This window comes from Diadema antillarum, unplaced genomic scaffold (assembly GCF_040938485.1).
Source record: "Diadema antillarum isolate AM-2024a unplaced genomic scaffold, OU_Dant_1.0 seq00001428_RagTag, whole genome shotgun sequence".
Classification (NCBI taxonomy): Eukaryota; Metazoa; Echinodermata; class Echinoidea; order Diadematoida; family Diadematidae; genus Diadema; species Diadema antillarum.
The window spans coordinates 401,875-421,117 of NW_027272180.1; the positions used below are offsets into that span (position 1 = coordinate 401,875).

Consider the following 19,243-nt stretch of genomic DNA (forward strand, 5'->3'; position numbering starts at 1 on the left):
ACAATAGTTAATAGACTTAAAAAACAATAATCCTCATAACATTAATGTAATTTGGGGTTAAGCAAACATTGTGTAATTTGGGGTTAAGCAAAATAAATGTTTGCATATCTTATGTGAAATTTCACAATCTAGCTGTCATTGGAATATACAGACCTAATATCTGCGCACTCACTATTTTTAAGGCTTGTTTCATGAATTTCTTGTACATACACATGTCAAGTCCATGCTAAATATTTTTAACTTGGATATAAGTGACATCCTTCTCTCAAGCAAATATCTTGAGAGCTCAAATCTCAAACAGCACAATTTGTCTTAAAACATTGATGCATGTATTGATCGCATAAAGTGTGCAAGCGAGCAATGTAGTTTCAAAACAGTGTGATACAGCATAAGTTTTGCACATGTCTTCATTAAGTGTCTTTCTACAATAAACAAAATCTAACATAGAGCTGTCTACTGTAGAATTAGAGTGATTACTGGTATGCCTCAATTTCTCCACAAAGAGAGAAACAAACATGTTCATGTCCAGCACAAGATCCACTTCTTATCATCAACTTTATATGAAGAGCCATTGGAGAATTAAGGGGTCAAAATCATGTCTACCATGTTAATGTAACTTGTAACAACAATTAGTGTCTTGAAAAATTACAGAAATCTATGAATTCCATTTGAGTTTACAGGACATGAATAGCACTGTCATTACCCCATTCAATGATTTAATATGTCTTCTCTGGTTCATTCAGCTCTGGAGTTTGCAGCCATGCAACGATTGACCTTCAATTGTCAGCATCAGGTCCCAAACTTGACACTTCTTTTATTCCAGAATTCTATCAATTTACATTTTACTTTATACCATTGGTACGACTTACATGTATTCTGAGAAAGAAAAATCCTTAACTACTTTAACACTCAAAGCAGTACATGCTCACTCAAAACAAGTTTTTATTTCAGGAACAGAGCATGACAATAGAAGAAAAAAAATGTGTCATAAATCTTGAAGATTGTTGCACTTCAAATATTTCAATACACTATGAAGACATACAGACTTTTGTCTCTTTTTACTTCAAAAAACATCATTATGACCTGCAGATCCATACACCACCAGGTGAAGAAACATTAATATAGATTTTTTTTAAACATATACCTTTCATTTCTGAATCAATACAAAACATAAATAAATATATTATCCTATTCTTTGCATGTAACATCCATTTAAAATGAACTATTACGTCAGTAGCATGAATATTTGAATGAGTTTAAAATGAATTTCCATTAAACTCAGTGTACCAGAGAAGCTAGAGGGGTTATGCTGTTCCCTTCACCACATTGCTCTCCTCACACTGTTATATGTCAAGTGAATGTGTACCACAGTGCCATTAGTGTGTGAAAAAAGATGATAGGGCAATGAAAATGATAAGGTATTAGGTCTAAGCTGCAGACGTGATGAGATTATAGACATGTTTTTCCCCACCTAATATCAACCAAGCTGAGGACAAGAAATTTATTATTTTTTGTTTTACAATCATTCTGTATGCTTGACTACTTATTAGCAATCTTCCGTTTCCATCTATCCTCAAAACTTATACAGAAGGCTGACAATAACAAAATTTCACACAACAGTCAGCAAAATTGATGCAAGAATAACAATACTTTATGTACTACACCTTGCATGCATTCCCTCAAAATGCACTGTATGTACATGATTTTGGACATTTAAAGAGATTGAAATGTCACCTAGTCATTGCACTGCAATGAACCAATCTCTTCCACAGAGCAATTGACATGGTCCACTTATTTTGCAAGTCCATGCCTATGCAAAATCTGATCCAACACAATGTACCAAATACTTCAGATATTGGGCAAAAAGTTTGAGTGGCCTGGGAAATATATAATTATGCAAATATTCAAGAAAAGCTGGGAGATATCATGCAGTGAAAATTCTAAGATCCCTTTTGTCTCAATCTTTAATATACACCTAAAGATGTCAAACTGGTTTTTCTCACAGACTTCAAACAAGGTTTTGCCTGATCCTAGGAGGTTGATTACCCTTTGTACTCAAATTCATTGCATTGGCATTACAAGAAACCCACCCTAAAATGTACTTGTTGAACTTCTCAAACATGTTACCCTTTTCCTTCATGGTAAAGGTGTTCCACCTATGACTCATCCAAGAGGGTACATCTGCAAGATATACACAAGGAATTCATGTTGGTGGTACCAGTCCTGTCCGGTGTAAAGATACTGAAACAGATCACAAGCGTAATATGGCTTGATAACACACCTACAACACATATCACAGTAATCACTCCTAAAATCATGATGTTATATTCTTGCAGACACTTATGGTAACCCATGACTTAACTTATGGCAACTGATGACTTTTACATATTGACACAAAAATCATCACAAAATATGAAGAGATAATGTTGTCATTTCTATCTGACAAGCCAATTAAATTTTCATTCTACTACTCTGACAAGGTCTGGTGATACAATGGAAATGGAAAGGGTGCACACATTTTGTACAGGCCATATATTTTGCAAGCATTATTACTTCATAAACTGGGACTTATGAGGCAATTTCAAGAGTGGTTGAATTAATGTTCAAGAATCACAGTGACAGAGTGAGAACTTACAATCCTTTTTCAAGAGAAGCGTTAGGGATTTTCCACCTTGGAGATGATATACAGTGCACTTGTGTCACAGGAGGCAATATCTTTGTGAGTTGTAAATTTTGCACAGATCATTTGACAAGTGAAATTCATGACAGTGAAAAATAACAAAATATACTTGGCATACAGTATACTACAACTTTCAATCTGACACCCACCTCTGCCCTTCTTTCAAAATTTTTTTGAGAAAGTAATTCAATAATTCCTTAACACACACCATCAAGTGAATGTCATTTGATTTTGTATTCTTAGTCTTATGACTTAGGGAATTCCCATCATTCTAAAGATTTATGTCTTTTTTTTTAATGTGTGTGTCATACAACATGATGAGAAATGATCCTTTACAGCCATATCATTGTCGGTCTGAGTGTATGTGTGTTTGTACTCTCAGGCACATCAATGCAGAATATGTATGATTCCATACATTTTGATGATGCACTCATACTTTAAGTCCCTTTTATCAGTGCCAATTGTTTATTTTTTCAGCAGTGTGAATGTCAGTTACATACTCAAAACCATTAGGGTTCACAAGAATAAGATATATAATGCATACCAGATCAATACAAAGTAGTATAATATAAAACATCACAAACGTCCCATTCAACACTAGGCACAACCTATTGCCCATCATATTTAATATGACTCATAGTATCACACTCAGACTTATCCATTTTGATGTCCAGTTGATGAGATCCACATCAAGTAAACACAATTGAATACAAAGTATATTTCTTATGTTTAAACATACATGTGATTGATTTCAGCACTAAATAAGGATACATATTCAGAGATTTGTGTGCAGCTTTGCACACACAAGTACAAGAACATTTGTCATCGTTGATGATGATGGTACCTTCTTAAAGGCATTTAGATTAATAAATATGAACATTAATATCTGAAAAAGTGACTTTGAAGTTCTTCGTCTCCCTTGCATTCTCCAATTGAGATGGCAACCTAGAGATTTTGTATATTGCATAGAAAGGACATGGGTGTTGAGGATGGCGTCTGGTGCCTCTCACTGTCAATGTATCATGAGCTCTACAGGATGTAATACCCTCATCAAAGCATTGCGCTATAACCCTGTCAGTAGCTTTGTCCTGTTTTTATACAAGGTCACTCTTTTTTTCTTTGAGGAGTGGTCACGAGTGTCTTTATACGAACTATGCAATGTGAATACATTTTGACTTGTACTGATTCATAATACCCTGATCATCACTTTATGGGCCAAAAGAATATGTAAATATGTGCCAAATATTTTATGATATTTGTTTGTTACTAATTTTCTTCGGATTACTTGGATATGCCCACACAAAACCTTCCAAATCAAGATTCTGTCAATTACATCATCTATATTGTATCAATCACTGGTAGAACACTAATATGATTAACAAAGCACAATGGAATGCACCTTCTTCTAGACTGAGCATATCTTGCATGTTTCCATGTTAATCACTTCCATACTAATGCTTCTTACAAATCAAATATAGCAGAAATTGAGCAGAGCAGGGGAAGTGTTCTTAGAACATACTTTCACCTCCTTGAACTACAGTGCTTCCTGTACTGGAATATGGGTATGCACAGAAAATAACAGACTTGGCAAACAGAGCACAACATTTTACTTGTACCTAGCATCACAAATGTGTCCTGCATTTTTCAGATACCATAATAAACTTGATATTCAAACTGCTTGCGTGAAGGACAAAGGCAAATACAGGGATAATCTGCAATGCTAATCAAGGCAGACACCATAACTCAATTAGATACTCTCTGTGATGTCCTTATGCCATCATTCATCTCTAAGTGAGACAGCTTCATCCAAAGGACTGATAATAAAATGGCATAATGAACAGACTTACCATCACACAGCTATTCCACACACTCCACAGAGTCATTCGCTACTCAATGATTTCATGTGATGCACTGCAAACCTTTAGCATGCAATGAGCTCCGTAGAAGACAGGGGCCTCCACCAAACCTGGAACCCTACGCACAAATCATGTACAGTTTACCTTCATGGTAGTGCAGTGTCTCATGACAGCTTGAAATTGTTTCTTTTGTTTAATACACAAATTGAAGTCTATCTATGTAAGGTGTGGAGAATCCACTGTGTTTGCCACATCAGGGTTCTCTCAAGACTTAGTTGAGAACAGACATGGGAAAGATCCGATGCCTGTTCAGTCCTCCATAGTGCCATTCCCATTTCTTGCAGTTGTGGTCTAGAGCGTGGGACCTCCAAAGGCGCTCCAGCAGATCAAGTCTTTGCTGACTCAAGAACAGAGGTTTGCCTCTCCTTGAAACATTAACAGTGAAAGGTGGATGAAGCAGGGTGAAGGAGACACAGACCAATGGTAGAGGACAAACATACAGACAGAGAGCACAGAGTGACAACGGGGGAAAAAAGAATGGAAAAGAGGAGTCGAGAGTAAAAGAAAGATAGTTAAACAAAGAATAGCAAAAGAGATATAGAGTTTAATAGAGAGAATATAGAGGAGAGAGACAAATCGTAAGAGAAGCAAAGGTAGAAAGAAGAGAGGAGAACAGGAGAGAAGTAGGCAGTGAGAGGGATGGATGATTGAAAGAGGAGAGATAAAAAAGGACATGGGAAAATTAGCTTGAGGAATATCAATAAAAAGAATGTAGTTAAATAGAAAACAACAAGAATGAGAGAGTTTCGAAACAAGGCAGAAGCTGTTGTCTTCTTAATTCTGTCTCTTTGCAATCATGATGTAGAAATAGGTCAAAAATATGAACATTTCAATATTTGGGGTAATACCCACAACTACATAATTATCTACAAGTCAAGTTCACTAAAATTGGCTGGGCAAGAAAAATTTACTGCACAAAAGTTCCTCCTTCAAAAGGATCTGGTACTTACACAAAAATGCATGCAACTGTTAACTTCAAAGAGGGAATTCCCACTGCTATATCTAACCAACACTCTTTTAGAATTCTAATCAATGAAATTTTACACCAGAAATAAAATTTGGGACTGCTGCACCACACAAACGTATCACACATGGATTACAGATGACTCACTCCACACATCCTTATGGGTGTATGATGGACCATTTTCGGTGAAAAATGGACCTGTATATAATTTCACGGCTAAGGGTATTTCAGTGCATAAGTTGTTATCTCACATTATTACACGAAATAATTATGACAAGGTTAAAGTACATTTTTGCTGAGTGAATCAAAATTCTTAAATCTACCCCGTAATAGCAGATAATCTTTAGTTGGGTATGGTGCAATGCATGCATTTACTTAGTGTTTACCGGGTATTTGTGCGACAGTCCATGTTGGATGGCAAATCAAATACTGTAAAAGTGGTTTCTTTCGCGGTGGTTTTATTTTCGCGCTTTTCGCGCTTTGAGGTTGAACCGCGAATTTAACATCACGCGAAAATGTTTTGAACTCGTCGCTTGTTACAACGCTATCATTACCGACCGCGAATTTAAACACATGCGAAAAAGTTGGCACTGATGGAAAACGCGAAAGTTTCTGTACGCGAAAGAAACCACTTCTACAGTACTGGTACATGAAATTCCATTTTACTACAAAGAACTTTAAAGGAGATGTGGGTGCTTGTGTGTTGTGGTGTGTGGGGTGGTCGGGGAAGGGTGTTGATGAGAAAAGACACCAACCTGAGGTCGATGTCTTCTTCCCCATGACTGTCAAGGTAGAGGGAGGCCCAGGTGCATTTACGCTTTCCTCTGATCAAGAGAGTTGCCGAAGAGTTTACATCCAGGTAGATGGCTGTTCCTTTGCCACAGTACATGGCATGCTGAGCAGGACATAGGACAAACAGGCGGGTTATCAAAATGGGCAATGGTATAAAACACACGATAAAATATATCTGCACAAGCTATTAAACAGAAATAGTGTGCCTGCTCTGAATATCACACGAGTTGGTAAACTACTGCCAGTTCAATATTAAAAGGTGATCACAGGAGAGTAGGTTGTATTCTTTGTCCCCCATGGACAAAGCACCTTGATATATTCTGTGGGAGACAGCTTGCAAGTACACAATTGCCCAATGATATGAAATGATAAACTATAAAGAATTGATTTGGTTTTTTTTCAGCATTCTGTAAGTTCCCACACACTTGTCCACATCTACACCGTGGAATTCAGTTATGAGTAATGAAGACTTCTTAATCACACTGTGATTCATTGAGTTTACCTTCCAAACAGTGCAGAGCACTGCAGGTGACCTTAAAAGGGATGCAATAATCTTCACCACCCCTACCTTTCTACCTTCTCCCCCTCCCCTTCCCTTTAGTAGGGTCAAGGTACTCACTGCAATGCCTTCACCAGCGTCAGCACCCTTCACAGAAGACTTGCAGCAGGAGCTGCCCCAGCAGACCAGCTTGCCACACACCAGGCAGACCAGGGGCTTGTCTGGTCTTTTCTTACACATCACACACACCTGCTGGTTGTACCTCTGGAAGAGAGCATTGTACTCTCCTGGTAGCTGGAGGAGGCGTGGCAGGCCAAAGATGGGTGGGACCATTAACAGGTTCTGACATAGAGAGACGAGAGACGAGCTTGGAGTTACCACTTCACCAAAGCATTAATATCTCTCTGACATACACTTTTTCTTTTCTCTCATACAACACAGTGGCATCTTGTTACCAGTACCTGATACAGTCAACCTTGCCTAAGTCAAATCTATATGGACTGAAGAAATAGCTTCGACTTACAGGATTAAGATCAATAGAATATAAAGAGAAGAGGACTTGAAAAGACCTTTGACATTAATAGGTGATTATTAAACTTATGCGAGCAAGGTTGACTGTATGTAGCAACATGAATACATAGCAACACTGGTTCTAAAGTTACAAATGAGCAGGAACACTGCCTTGCTGTAGAGAAACATTCTGATAAAAACAAGAAAAAACACAAACTGGAAATATGACAAATTTCTTTATCATGACATGGAATGGATGATATAAAATATACTTTTTTAGACTTTTACATGATTCTCATATCTTTCTCTTGTCATCGGCAAGCAGACTTAGTACAATCACATAAAGACCAAAAATAATAATAATAATAATAATAACAAAAATAACAGCAGATATTTACCTTAGCTGCTGTGTGGCTCTGCTTGACAAAGTCACAGAAAGGTCTACAGAGAGCTGCTACCACAGTGGATGGATCTCTCCTAGGAGGGGCCTTGAAGCAGAGGGCAGTGAGGAAGCCTTGGGATGTGGCTGGGGCCTGGTGTGACTCTATCAGGCACAGGTACTTAGCCAGGCTCAAGAACTCTTCTTCCTCAGCAGCCTGGCAAAGAACAATGTTGCACACCAGTCCATAGGAATGAATGTACAAAACAGTATCACAACAATGGTCTGTATGAATACTGGTCGGTGATTGGTCAGAATGCAATAATGTGACTAATGCTGCTAGGATCAAAATTGTTGAATTGTGCAGTGACGTTACGGCCGGTGATATAATTCCAGAATATAAATGACTACTGTTGGGGCTAGAATGAAAAACTGTGTATTGATTCGAACCATATAATGTAACAAATATTGCCCTGTTTATCATGTAATACTTGGCAGTCTCTTGGGAGGTAAATATTTTCTGTTCAAGACAATATTTGCCCTCAGCACTGCCAGCTAGGAGATAACATAATCTCTTGGAAAAACATAACTCCCACAGTGATGTCAAGTGCTGAAATAACGCTTCTTAGAAGGCAATACGTGTATAACATAAAATCTGTACTTTGTCCTAGCTCGTGTAATGCCATGATTTCACTGTTAAACACCATCTAGAAATAGAATGTATTCTTTAAGGTCTGCAGACAATGTAGGCTAGACTGGAGAGTGATCAAGGACAATTAGTGGGTTGTGGGTGATGGTGAAACTACCAACAATGAAAGAAAAAAAATGTTATTTGCAAATAGTGAAACTGTCCATACTACAACTAACATAACGTTCAACCCACTCTAACTTACCGCACACACAGGGAGGTCTTCCTCAAACATGTAGTGCTGCAACAAGGAAGCTATACGTAGCCAGGTGAGACAGTGATGAACAAGGGCTCCCTCTACTGTCAGGGGTGACCAGACTGCCTGGTATGGCTGCAACAAGAAACAAGGTTTAGATGGTAATAATGATTGCTGTTTATGATGATAGTAGGAAAGTCAAACACCTTTGTTCATTTGTATTTTGTTGAGAAAAGTTGTGTTCTTAGCACAAGACTCTTCCTGTAATTCGTTCATTGTTATTTAATGTGCACACTTAGGTTCTCTACTGATCCAGTATCTACATTGCCAGCAGAGCCCAGCAGCTGCTACCAAAGTCTGCAATTCCAAACACTTTCCCAACATCAGGGTTCTCCTCCAGATTGCCTGCACCACGCTGGTTACATTGTGTGAATGCGAGAGAAGTGTTTTAATCAATATGGTGTCTCAACACATACTTGAGAGCCAGTTAGACCCAAACTCAACTCACATCTCTTGCAATCCTTCACATTCATTGCCAGAAAGTGATCGACCTAAAAGAAGTCACAGATGACATCTTCAGCAACAGAAATTTAAGAAGGATGACGCTGAACTTGGTATAGATAATAGGTAAGTCCATAAGAAACAATTTAATATAGGCACAAAGAAGACACAAGACTTTTCTTTATGGGTAATGCAGAATTTTGTCAATCTAGCTGACAAGGGTGAACAATCAAGTGACTTTAAAGTTTGAAAATACACCCCTTCTTGACCCTATCCTGCTTAGTTGCTTCGCTGCCTCAGAGAGGTCCATCATTTCCTATTATGAAACCTCTCCCTCCATAAAATACAAGTTGCAGGCCTGTGATTTAGTATACTCTACTTCCCACTGACCAAAATGTTGAAATAGCCAATTTCAAAACATTAATTAACATGGGAATATCTATTCAGTGATATCTTGATGATGACAGTCCAGTCTTTTCAATCATTTATATCCATGAGTGATTCTTCATCCATTTTGAATATTATTTCACAGGTCAGTCAATATCAAAGCTATCAAATACATAGGAAGGATTTTCACTCCACACATGCAAATCATTTACTCATACAGAGAGAGAGAAAAACTTCAGAGTCAAGCATACATGAAGGGCACTGCTTGTGACAAAGTCAGCATGTTGGTAGAGACTGGTCTGACTCAGGCGAGAGATGACGTCGCTAAGCAACCAGGCCATGTTGACTTCTTTCTCCTGCTTCTCGGACTTCCGAACAAATAATGGGGAGAAAAAAATGAAAACACCAAATGGCAAATTATTACGGTATGTGTACATTCTATGTGGTGCCACTCAGAAAATTTCTACTAAGCAAGTGATCATTGTTTGGATTGGTTCCTCCTCTTACATACTCTCTTCATTAGAAATATGATATAGAGATGACAACCAATGCTGATCTACACACATACAGATGCTCAAAAAGAAAAGAAAAAGAAAAGAAAAAGAAAATCTGAAATCAAAAATCCGATTTTGGCTAAAAAAATGGGAAAATTGATGAATCTAAACATACTAGCTGGCAGCTCTGGATTTTTTTTTTCTTTCCATGGATCAGTGTCGAGTGGAGTATCTTATCTAGCATACACACTAATATGTAACACCATCATTCTCCACTCTTTGAGATGTGTGCACTACAATAGCATTCAGAGCAATAAAAAATACCAATCTTTTGATACAGACAAGGCACACAAGCTCACCTATATCAAACAAAGGGGGATTTGCCTCAAATATTCATGAGGAATCAACAACTACAGAAATATCAGTAGTACACTCTAGTGAAGACTGAGGAAAATTTGACAATCTGATCAGTGTTATGAATAGGTGAAGTTTTGGTAAGATTAATGCGCTTTTAATGCTGGATAAAGAGAATACAACAATGTCTGATATCACATTAGGGCAATGATAAAAAGAAACATTCATTATCCTGGAAAAACAAAGATATGTTGAACTCCAGCATAATCATCTGTGACAGTTGCTATCAAAGATACACGTAATGACGTCACAAATATCCATTTTTCTGTTCACATTTGGCTCCACTAGCAATTGTGCCTGCAGTGCATTGAAGTCTATGGTTATGATGCAGAAGACGATAAAATGAGTGATATTTGAAGTCTACAGTAGGTGAGATTCTCACCTTTAATGGCTTGCCACTGCTCTGCCAAGCTCTTCGCTCAGACTCTGGTAGTCGACAGCTTAAAGCAGCCAGAGCTTGTACATAGACAAGGTTATAAACAGAGCTGACCACACACTGGAAGACAGCTGAAATAGAAAGACCAATAACAGAAAACACATTCAGTAGATTGACTGTTGCCATTAAAGGTAATAACATAGTTCTCAAAAGGGCTCAAAATTCATATCCACCATTTGGAATTTGCTTCCAATATATCGAAAGGCTCTACCATGAAGCTTGTCTGGCTGATGCTATTTGCCAGGATAATGAGTGTTTTTTGTTTGTTAGTTTTTTTTTAGTATTTTGAGATCAAAAGTGTAAAAAGTTTAATTGCAGCTAACAATTTTTATTCCTGAAGTCCCCTCCTGTTCAGCAGTGGGTAGGTAGAATGTGATGTGATGATCGGCCATGCCCTTGCAGTAGTATTTCCTAACAAATTGCGTGCAATTCACTCTCGCTTGGAAGATTGATAGATACTGCTATGGCCCGATTTGTAATAGATTATAAAACTTTTGTAACAACCATGTTCAGATATGCTCTGAGATTGCAATATTGTTGGTATACCTTTTTGGCAAATATTTTGCAAGTTAGTTGCTACCAAAATGATCTTGTGTTATCAGTGTTATTTTACACATGTCTTATACATGTGTCATATTTTAGAGCAAAAATTGACAGTTTCTGCCAGCATATGGAAACTATGTTTTACCTTTAGAATTAATCTCAATCATCATAACTAACTACCATTACCACTTACATCTTCTTGCTTCATCCACTATTAATTACCTTCACCAACAACATTCATCTTTTTCATCTTTCATTATCACTATCATCATGGGGCAGCACACAGACTGTGTCAGTAATGTTCTTTTTTTTTCTTTTGAAGTCCCTGGTCTTTGTCTAAATAAGATCAGTTAACTCATTGTTATGAACATGTCAGAACAGTCTGCTTCCTACAGGGCACTTTATAATGCAGGCAGAGTGTGCAGAGAGTATATACAGCATAAATGCAAAGATCTCAAAGCACAGGGCACAAATTCTGTGTGGTGGTTGAATAAATTGCACTAAAAAATCAAGGTGATTGATAATAACACTTTCTCGTTTGAATCATACAACTAATCATTGCAAATATTATCATACAGAAACATCCCGTCATGCAAGACCCCTGTTATGACTGTGACAGTCATTCTGATCATCATAATAACAGCCATTGTCTCTACCATAAACTATCATTGAGGGTGGTGATATGGCTCAGTCGAAGTACATCTGCCTTCCAATCTACGGATACTGGGTTTGATTCCCGAGTCTCACTGAGCAATGTTGTGTGTAAGCATTCCGCCCCCTCTAGTAAAGATGCAAAACATTCTTTCCCTTAGATAGAACATTAAATGGAGGTCCTATGTGTGAGTTAGCCACAACTTGCACATGGAAAAAATCCTACTTCATTCACTCATCGCCAAGGGAAGGGTGCTAACCCGGTGAAGTGGTCCCCTACACATCTGTACAAGAAAACAGGCCCCATGTGACAAGCAATAGATAGCTAATGGTATCAACCAGGCACATTGTACCATACGCTTGAATGAATGAATACATATCATTGTGATTATCCCTATCTAGTATCTAGACAATGATCAACATAAAATCAAGCATCACTGTCTGGCTTTCTCACCTCTGTCGATAGGCTGAGGTATACTGAAGACGAGAAGAAGAAGAAGAGCAGCTGGATCACACACCATGAGAGGAACCTCAATCTCTGTTGCTGATGATGATGAGGATGAAGATGCAGAAGATGCAAGTGAGGAGGATGAGGGGGAGGAAGAGCTCCCACCAGAGCCATTGATGAGTTTGTTCCACATCTTCACAATGTCTGGTCTTCGGTTGATCTCCCGTGCATGGATGTCTAAGATGCGTAGAAGTGGTTCTAAAACGAGGGACATTTAGAGCATGGATGCATTGTTACACGAGCCAATTATGGCTTGATGCTCCTTTGGGCTTCAAGATAGATTTGACCTTACTACAACCCTCTATGGTGCCCTTTGTCATAAACTTTGTTAAGTCGTAATTGTCTGTTAAAGGGGCCATATGAACAACCATCCCTCTTTATCTAGCAGTGTCTCTGAACATATCGTTGGTGGGGTGACAAAACCTCGTATCTCAAAAATGTGAAATGTTCAGGAGAGCTAAAAGACATGGCTGCCATAACATGTAAGTCAATGGAAACAGCCAACATTTGTTTATCATTTGTGACCTTATTTTTGCAGATGGGCATATAAGGATTGGGAATTACATAGTAATGGTTCCTAGCTTCAATATAATGAAGAAACTCATTTTCACCAAATATTGAGATACAAGGTTTTGTCACCCCACCAACGATATGGTACTTGTACTACACCTGTAAAGAAAGAAGAGGGATGACTGAAGGCTTTCTGGAAGCTATGAAAATGACAGGACGAAGAAAATGGGTCTGCAAAGTAGATGGCTAACAAAGAATCTAAGGGTCTAAAAAATTCTACAAATAAATGTGGTCAGAAAAGCTCAAAAGAATCCAAAAAATAATAAAAGAACTCTTAAAAACACTGCAGGCTTTATTTGAGACATTTTGCTCACAAACAAATCAACTTCTATGGCCACGCCACTGGCTTTCCACTGATATTCTTGTGGAACAATTATGGGATATGTTGCAAAGATCAACACACATCTACAATGAAAACAAAAAACAAAAAAAAAGAGAGCAAAAACAAAAAAAGAAAGAAAAAGACTGCCACTCCTGCCTACTACAGCCAGTGTAGCATGGATACCGTGACTCCAGGGAATGACTCCTATCAGGATCACAGCAACTGTGCTAAACACTTAGCTACTCCTTACCTAACAATGCACATCTAAACGCAAAGATGATATCTTTAGTACGTTATTTGACAGAAGGGGAGAATCTTGCACAAAGAGTGGGCACTGACTATAGAAATTCCATGGAATGAACCAACCTTTGCTAGATTCAACTGTATGTACATTTGAGGCATCAAAGAATATGCCATTATTTTAAGAGAGAGAAAAATAGAAGACTTACTTATACAGCTGCGTTTCTGTGCTATTGCTGAGTGGTTGGACAGCCTCCCTCCCATCGACACTATCTCTAACTCCAAGTTTATCCTGTTGGAAAGAGCATACACAATACACAGTCACAAATGATTACAATCAATCTGTTTCTGTTACATTCCAACTCAAGCTGAATTTTAACATTGTTATCTTCCACAGACATAGTATCATTATACACTGCTAAAAGATTTAAAACTGAAACCCACATATACCATATGGAGACCCACTGGATCACACTAATCCCTCTGGCCTAACTAGACCCAAAGTAAGACTGCCCATGAATAATAATTTTCTTTATAGTTTATGAATGCTACGACAATATCAGTACTGGTTTTAGAAGATATTTGATAATGAACAAGATTGTTAACAATCCCCCCTTCTAACCCCCCCCCCCCTTCCATCTTTATCTAAAGGAAGAACCTGCCAGCTCTGCTGTCCTCAACATCAAACCTGCAGTTTGGCTATACATGTTACATTTATGAGAATATTAATACTATAAGGTAAATTCAAGTACTAGTAATATCCACAGTGCTTATCCATTCAAAAGTCATGCTAAGAGGGCAAGTGGGAGTATCACTGGACCATCCATCAACAGCTTCCTACTTTTTACCTCCAACACATATATACATTACAAACTACATCCAACACTTACAGTATCCTGTCTCTTGATTTAAAAAAAAAGAAAAAAAAATCCGCTCACACAACCTGATTAAAATCAGACATAAAATTTACAGCTTCATAGAAATGTCATCATCACTCCAAAAATTACAAGACCCACTACTTCTTTGATTCCTGCGTAAATCAAAATGTCAAGACATTGTCTTAAAACTACATTTTGATGACTGCACCAATGAAAGCATATTGACAGCTATTAAAAGTAAGATGAAATGCAATTTATGACATCACAAATATCATGGACAGACACTGAGTACTCCACCTGCAGTAGCTCAACTGAGTTGACCATTATACCTGACCAGAGGGCGAGGCATTGCAGGAGTCTGACTCACCTGGCAATGGAGCAGACCCTGGGAAACAATCCATGTGGGTTACTCTTCATCTCCTCCAGCTCATCACACTCATTCTCTCTCCAGATATCATGGATAAATGTCTGGATGGCTGCTCCTTGCTCCTGGCTCACCTACAAACATAAAGACATGGAGAACTATCAAACACACAGCACTGCAAGCAGAACTCCACTGTTAATGTCTGTAAACTTTTCATTACACACAGATAGATTTCACTACCCCCCCCCCCAACAAAAAAAAAAAAAAAAACCTCTTCTGATAATCCCATCCTACAGGTATCAAATTAGCACATGGATATAATAAACAAATAGAGATATACTTTCAGGTCACGCACACATCATGTCGTCAAGTTATTTTTTGAAGAAAGCCGTAAGCATATTGACATATTGTGTGAGTATCCACGTGATTAGAGTGTAAATTCTCATCAAGAGGACACATGACTACCAAAGGGAAAAAAAAAACCAACCACCTTAGATTCAGGAAACATATGACCACGATAATATCTACTTGTGGGATCCCTTGACATTGATTGAATTATAACTACCTTTTCACAGGGATATACTATTTCTGTTTCCATACACCAATGAATAATTATTGCCACATCTGGTTGAAATTCTGCTATGGGTTTTTAATTATTGACACATCTGGTTGAAATTTTGCTATGGGTTTTCAAGAGGATAGTGATGTAAGTAGTTTATGGACAATACATAATATGCATCACATGACAGACATCAGACAGGCCTGAAGTGAGCTAAGAATGCAAGGGTAAACCCTGTAACCTTTTTCCTAATCCATGACTTTTATCACCATCACAGAGCAGAGAGATACCAATCTAACAGCAAGTTCTAGTTCGGATGGTGGCAGTAAGCTGCTTTCATATTCAGTAGCAATTTAGCTACTGGACACAATCTCAAGTTACTCTGAGTCTTTCCTTGTACTCTGAGAACTTTGCATTGAACCTGCAGCCATCTCACCTCTGATTCTACTTGAGGCTTCTTGCTGATGTTGAGGAGGTAGGCCACCCTCATGAGCAGGGTCTTCCTTCTCTCCAGGGATGAGGGCTGGGAGGGCTTCAGGGGGACAAAGGGCAAAACTGAGTTGGCCAGCTGCCTACAGAGAGGGCACTGGAACTCCCCTCGTTTCCTGACATCCAGGTCCTGGGCTTGGTAGTTATGACCCTGTGGTGATTACAGACATACCAAACCTTCATTGAAAGTCAGGATATGTGTATTTCGAACGACAACACTGGAGCCACTACTTGTACAAATGGTATATCAGTATTTTCATTTCTTAACAATTCTTACATCTCTACATCATAAATGCAATAATAAATGTTGGGGGTTTCAAGAATGCTATGTGACTCAATACCAATTATTTGCACGAATATCATCATTCTTGGCAAATTAGCATATTACACATGGTTGAGCATACCTAGCTTCACAGTGAGTTGTTAATATTATAATAGGCAAGGCTAAGAATGGGAACACACATAGACTGCAGTAAACACTCCTTTGTATTACATCATCACAAAAGAAGAGTAAGAGGCCTCAGCAATGGTTATTAACAGTGCCTAGTGCTGTTGGTGACTAGAATGTCAGCTCTTGATGGGTGATGGCACATGTGGTAGATCTGTACATGTTTTGAAGCAGTCTTCCGCTGCATCTATTCGTAAGTGCTGTTTTTTAAGGACTAGAAGTGGAAAGGTGATTTCATGTGATGATCAATGCACTGGATTCCAAGCCTAAACATTTAGTCCTTCACAAAATGATTTATGATATATGAACAGATGAATATAGTTCTCCAATGCTCTACATTTACCGGTACTACAGCAACAAACAAGACTGTCATGGCATCAGAACCATATTTATGGAGGTAACAAGTAGACATGCTTCAGGGAAAGATAGCATTTACAGAACAGTGATAGGACAGCATGACTTTTACCTTTTTATGAAGGGTATTCACAGATTAAATGGATTTAGCTTACCAAGAAATCTTGTGAACTTTTCAGAAGGAAAAGACAAAACTGTCAGATTTCGATAAGACTGAAGGACATACCTCAGTTCTAAACCCTACCAGTGAAAACAAATGAGGGCATCTTATAATGATCAAATTCTTTTTGTCCACTTCACTTATATGGTGCAATCAGCTTTTTTATACAAAGATACTTCAGAAGATTTGGGAAGGCCATAGGGGCTACCATATATATTCTGAAAACTGTTCTCTTTGATTGGTGGCATAAATCCTCCTTCAAGGAGGGCATTGGTACAGTACAAACCAATTCATACTGTTGTTGACTACAGGAGAAATGGATGAGGAAAAGTCTATTATGAAGATATATCAATATATTGAATTGTCATTAAATGGTACAACCAGCATGTCATGGATGGGGCAATGCCAAATGTCATACAGAGTCCTCTAAGAAATCTTGTTCAGTATTGTCTATATATTCTTTTCAAACTACAGTATCAAGTACCTTGCCAAAAACTTGACACTTGTTCATAAATCTAGAGTTATTGTGAAGATGGAGTTATATCAAGAGCTATTAAAGTCTCCTGCATCAGAATTCATCTTGACAGCACACAACCACTACATGCGAGAATGAAATTTCCATCAATTTAATCTCACAGAGTCTGAAGTATATCTGGATACTGTCTAAGCCACTGTCTCCTGCAGGTTGGAAATACTACAAAATAACTGAATTGCGATGCAGTAAATTTCTGACAGGTGTGCAGATGGCATCCTGATATCTTACCCTGAGTGAGGTGAGGTAGGCCTTGTGACAGTCTAGGTGGAGTGCATGGCCACAGGTCTGCATGTGAACGCCTCCCTCCCATCCTGTGCTCACCGCCTCCCAAGCTCTCTCCTGAAATGAAGGAGATAGTCAAGTCTCTTTGAACTTCGCAATGCCTACAGGATCCTGGAAGTGTTTAGAATGACTTTGAGCCCATGCAGGCACAAAGCATACCATTGTCATCCTGCGGCTTCAAGGGAAGTACCTAGTGTCAACTACTTCAATATATGAATTTTATGCTACATCCCCATTTACATTATCAAAATGTGAAATAAAAGGAAAAAAAATAGGTATGGCTGAATTGGGTTTGCAGCATGTCACAGTTCTCCATTTATCACTGTATCTTTGTTTTATGTCTTGAGGAGAAAAAAAACCACAGAGGATAAGCTGATTTTTCTATAACATGCATTTCCCATAAATATCTGCCCAAGTATACTCAGGACTAGTTTTCAACAGGTTAATAAGGATTGATGTACACTCTTGGACCTGGCTGCTAATAGACTTGATGTATGGATATGTACAATGGTACTTTTGCAAAATAGAATTATCTCTCTGCAGTTTTCTCACTATTATTAGATTTCAGTTACTATAAATTATTTGAAAAAAAAAAAAATATCATATGCTTCAGAGTGATAGAGTAAACTTCCTCAAGCCAATCAGTGGATTATAAGAGGCACAGCTCACCTTGCCAAAGTTCTCACAAATTTCTGACAGTCGCTGCATCTCTTCCCTCCAGCACCGTCCCACGCTGGTCAGGGAGGGCTCCTCCCCCACAGGCAGGGGTATCCTTCTGTCCCTGAGGGACCGGTTGCCTAGCACTGGGGTATCAAGGGGTGGGGCCAAGTCAAATAGAATGAACAAGATCGTAAAATTTTATGATCTGTTCCCATATCAAAAGCTGCAAAAGAGTGCTTTTTCTGTCAGGTCAGAGATAAAACAGAATACTAGTGCTATCCATGGATGACATTCAATTTCTTCCAGGCGATGGCATTTGCTGGGTCAAGTATTTGGCAATGAAAGGAATATGAATAGTGTAGCATATCAATGACAAAGACAAACTAGAAATGTCGCTACAGCGACTGGCTATACCCCCGCCAAACAACATTTCATAAGCTTTGGTCAAAACAACATTTCATAAGCTTTGGTCAAAAAACTGAGGAAGTAGTTAAATCTGCAAGATCTTTCCTTGATCTTCTGCCATTAATATGCCGTTACCATGGCAACGTACTTTCGGGTACTGTCGAAAAATGCGTCTTGCACATCTACAACCAAAGGCACACATCTGTACCAAGTTTCATGGAAATTGGGCAAAAACTGAGGAAGTAGTTTGCAACACAAAATTTTCCATCATTTTGGCTCATAATATGTGAGCTGTTACCATGGCAACATACTTTTTGTCACTGTCAAGAAATGTGTCATGCTGACCTATATCCTAAGACAAACATTCAATATGAATTCCATGAGAATTGGAAGAACACTGATGAAGCAGTTTTGCCATG

General features: G+C 38.3%; 1 protein-coding gene across 2 annotated transcripts in view; it reads right to left on the reverse strand.

Moving 5' to 3' along the window:
* Positions 1 to 351: 351 nt before the first annotated feature.
* LOC139709370 (E3 ubiquitin-protein ligase ubr3-like) overlaps positions 352 to 19,243 on the reverse strand; it is a 49,794-nt gene continuing 30,902 nt past the window's right edge. For both annotated transcript variants that reach the window (XM_071621328.1, XM_071621329.1), the window contains exons 26-38: positions 18,429 to 18,562; positions 17,706 to 17,816; positions 15,928 to 16,131; positions 14,936 to 15,066; positions 13,900 to 13,982; positions 12,505 to 12,756; positions 10,803 to 10,927; positions 9,764 to 9,880; positions 8,634 to 8,759; positions 7,760 to 7,957; positions 6,972 to 7,193; positions 6,316 to 6,455; positions 352 to 4,961 (exon numbers count right to left, since the gene is read on the reverse strand). In XM_071621328.1, the coding sequence (XP_071477429.1) occupies positions 4,808 to 4,961; positions 6,316 to 6,455; positions 6,972 to 7,193; positions 7,760 to 7,957; positions 8,634 to 8,759; positions 9,764 to 9,880; positions 10,803 to 10,927; positions 12,505 to 12,756; positions 13,900 to 13,982; positions 14,936 to 15,066; positions 15,928 to 16,131; positions 17,706 to 17,816; positions 18,429 to 18,562 (1,997 nt within the window). In that variant the 3' untranslated portion in view covers positions 352 to 4,807. The remainder of the gene's footprint in view (positions 4,962 to 6,315; positions 6,456 to 6,971; positions 7,194 to 7,759; positions 7,958 to 8,633; positions 8,760 to 9,763; positions 9,881 to 10,802; positions 10,928 to 12,504; positions 12,757 to 13,899; positions 13,983 to 14,935; positions 15,067 to 15,927; positions 16,132 to 17,705; positions 17,817 to 18,428; positions 18,563 to 19,243) is intronic.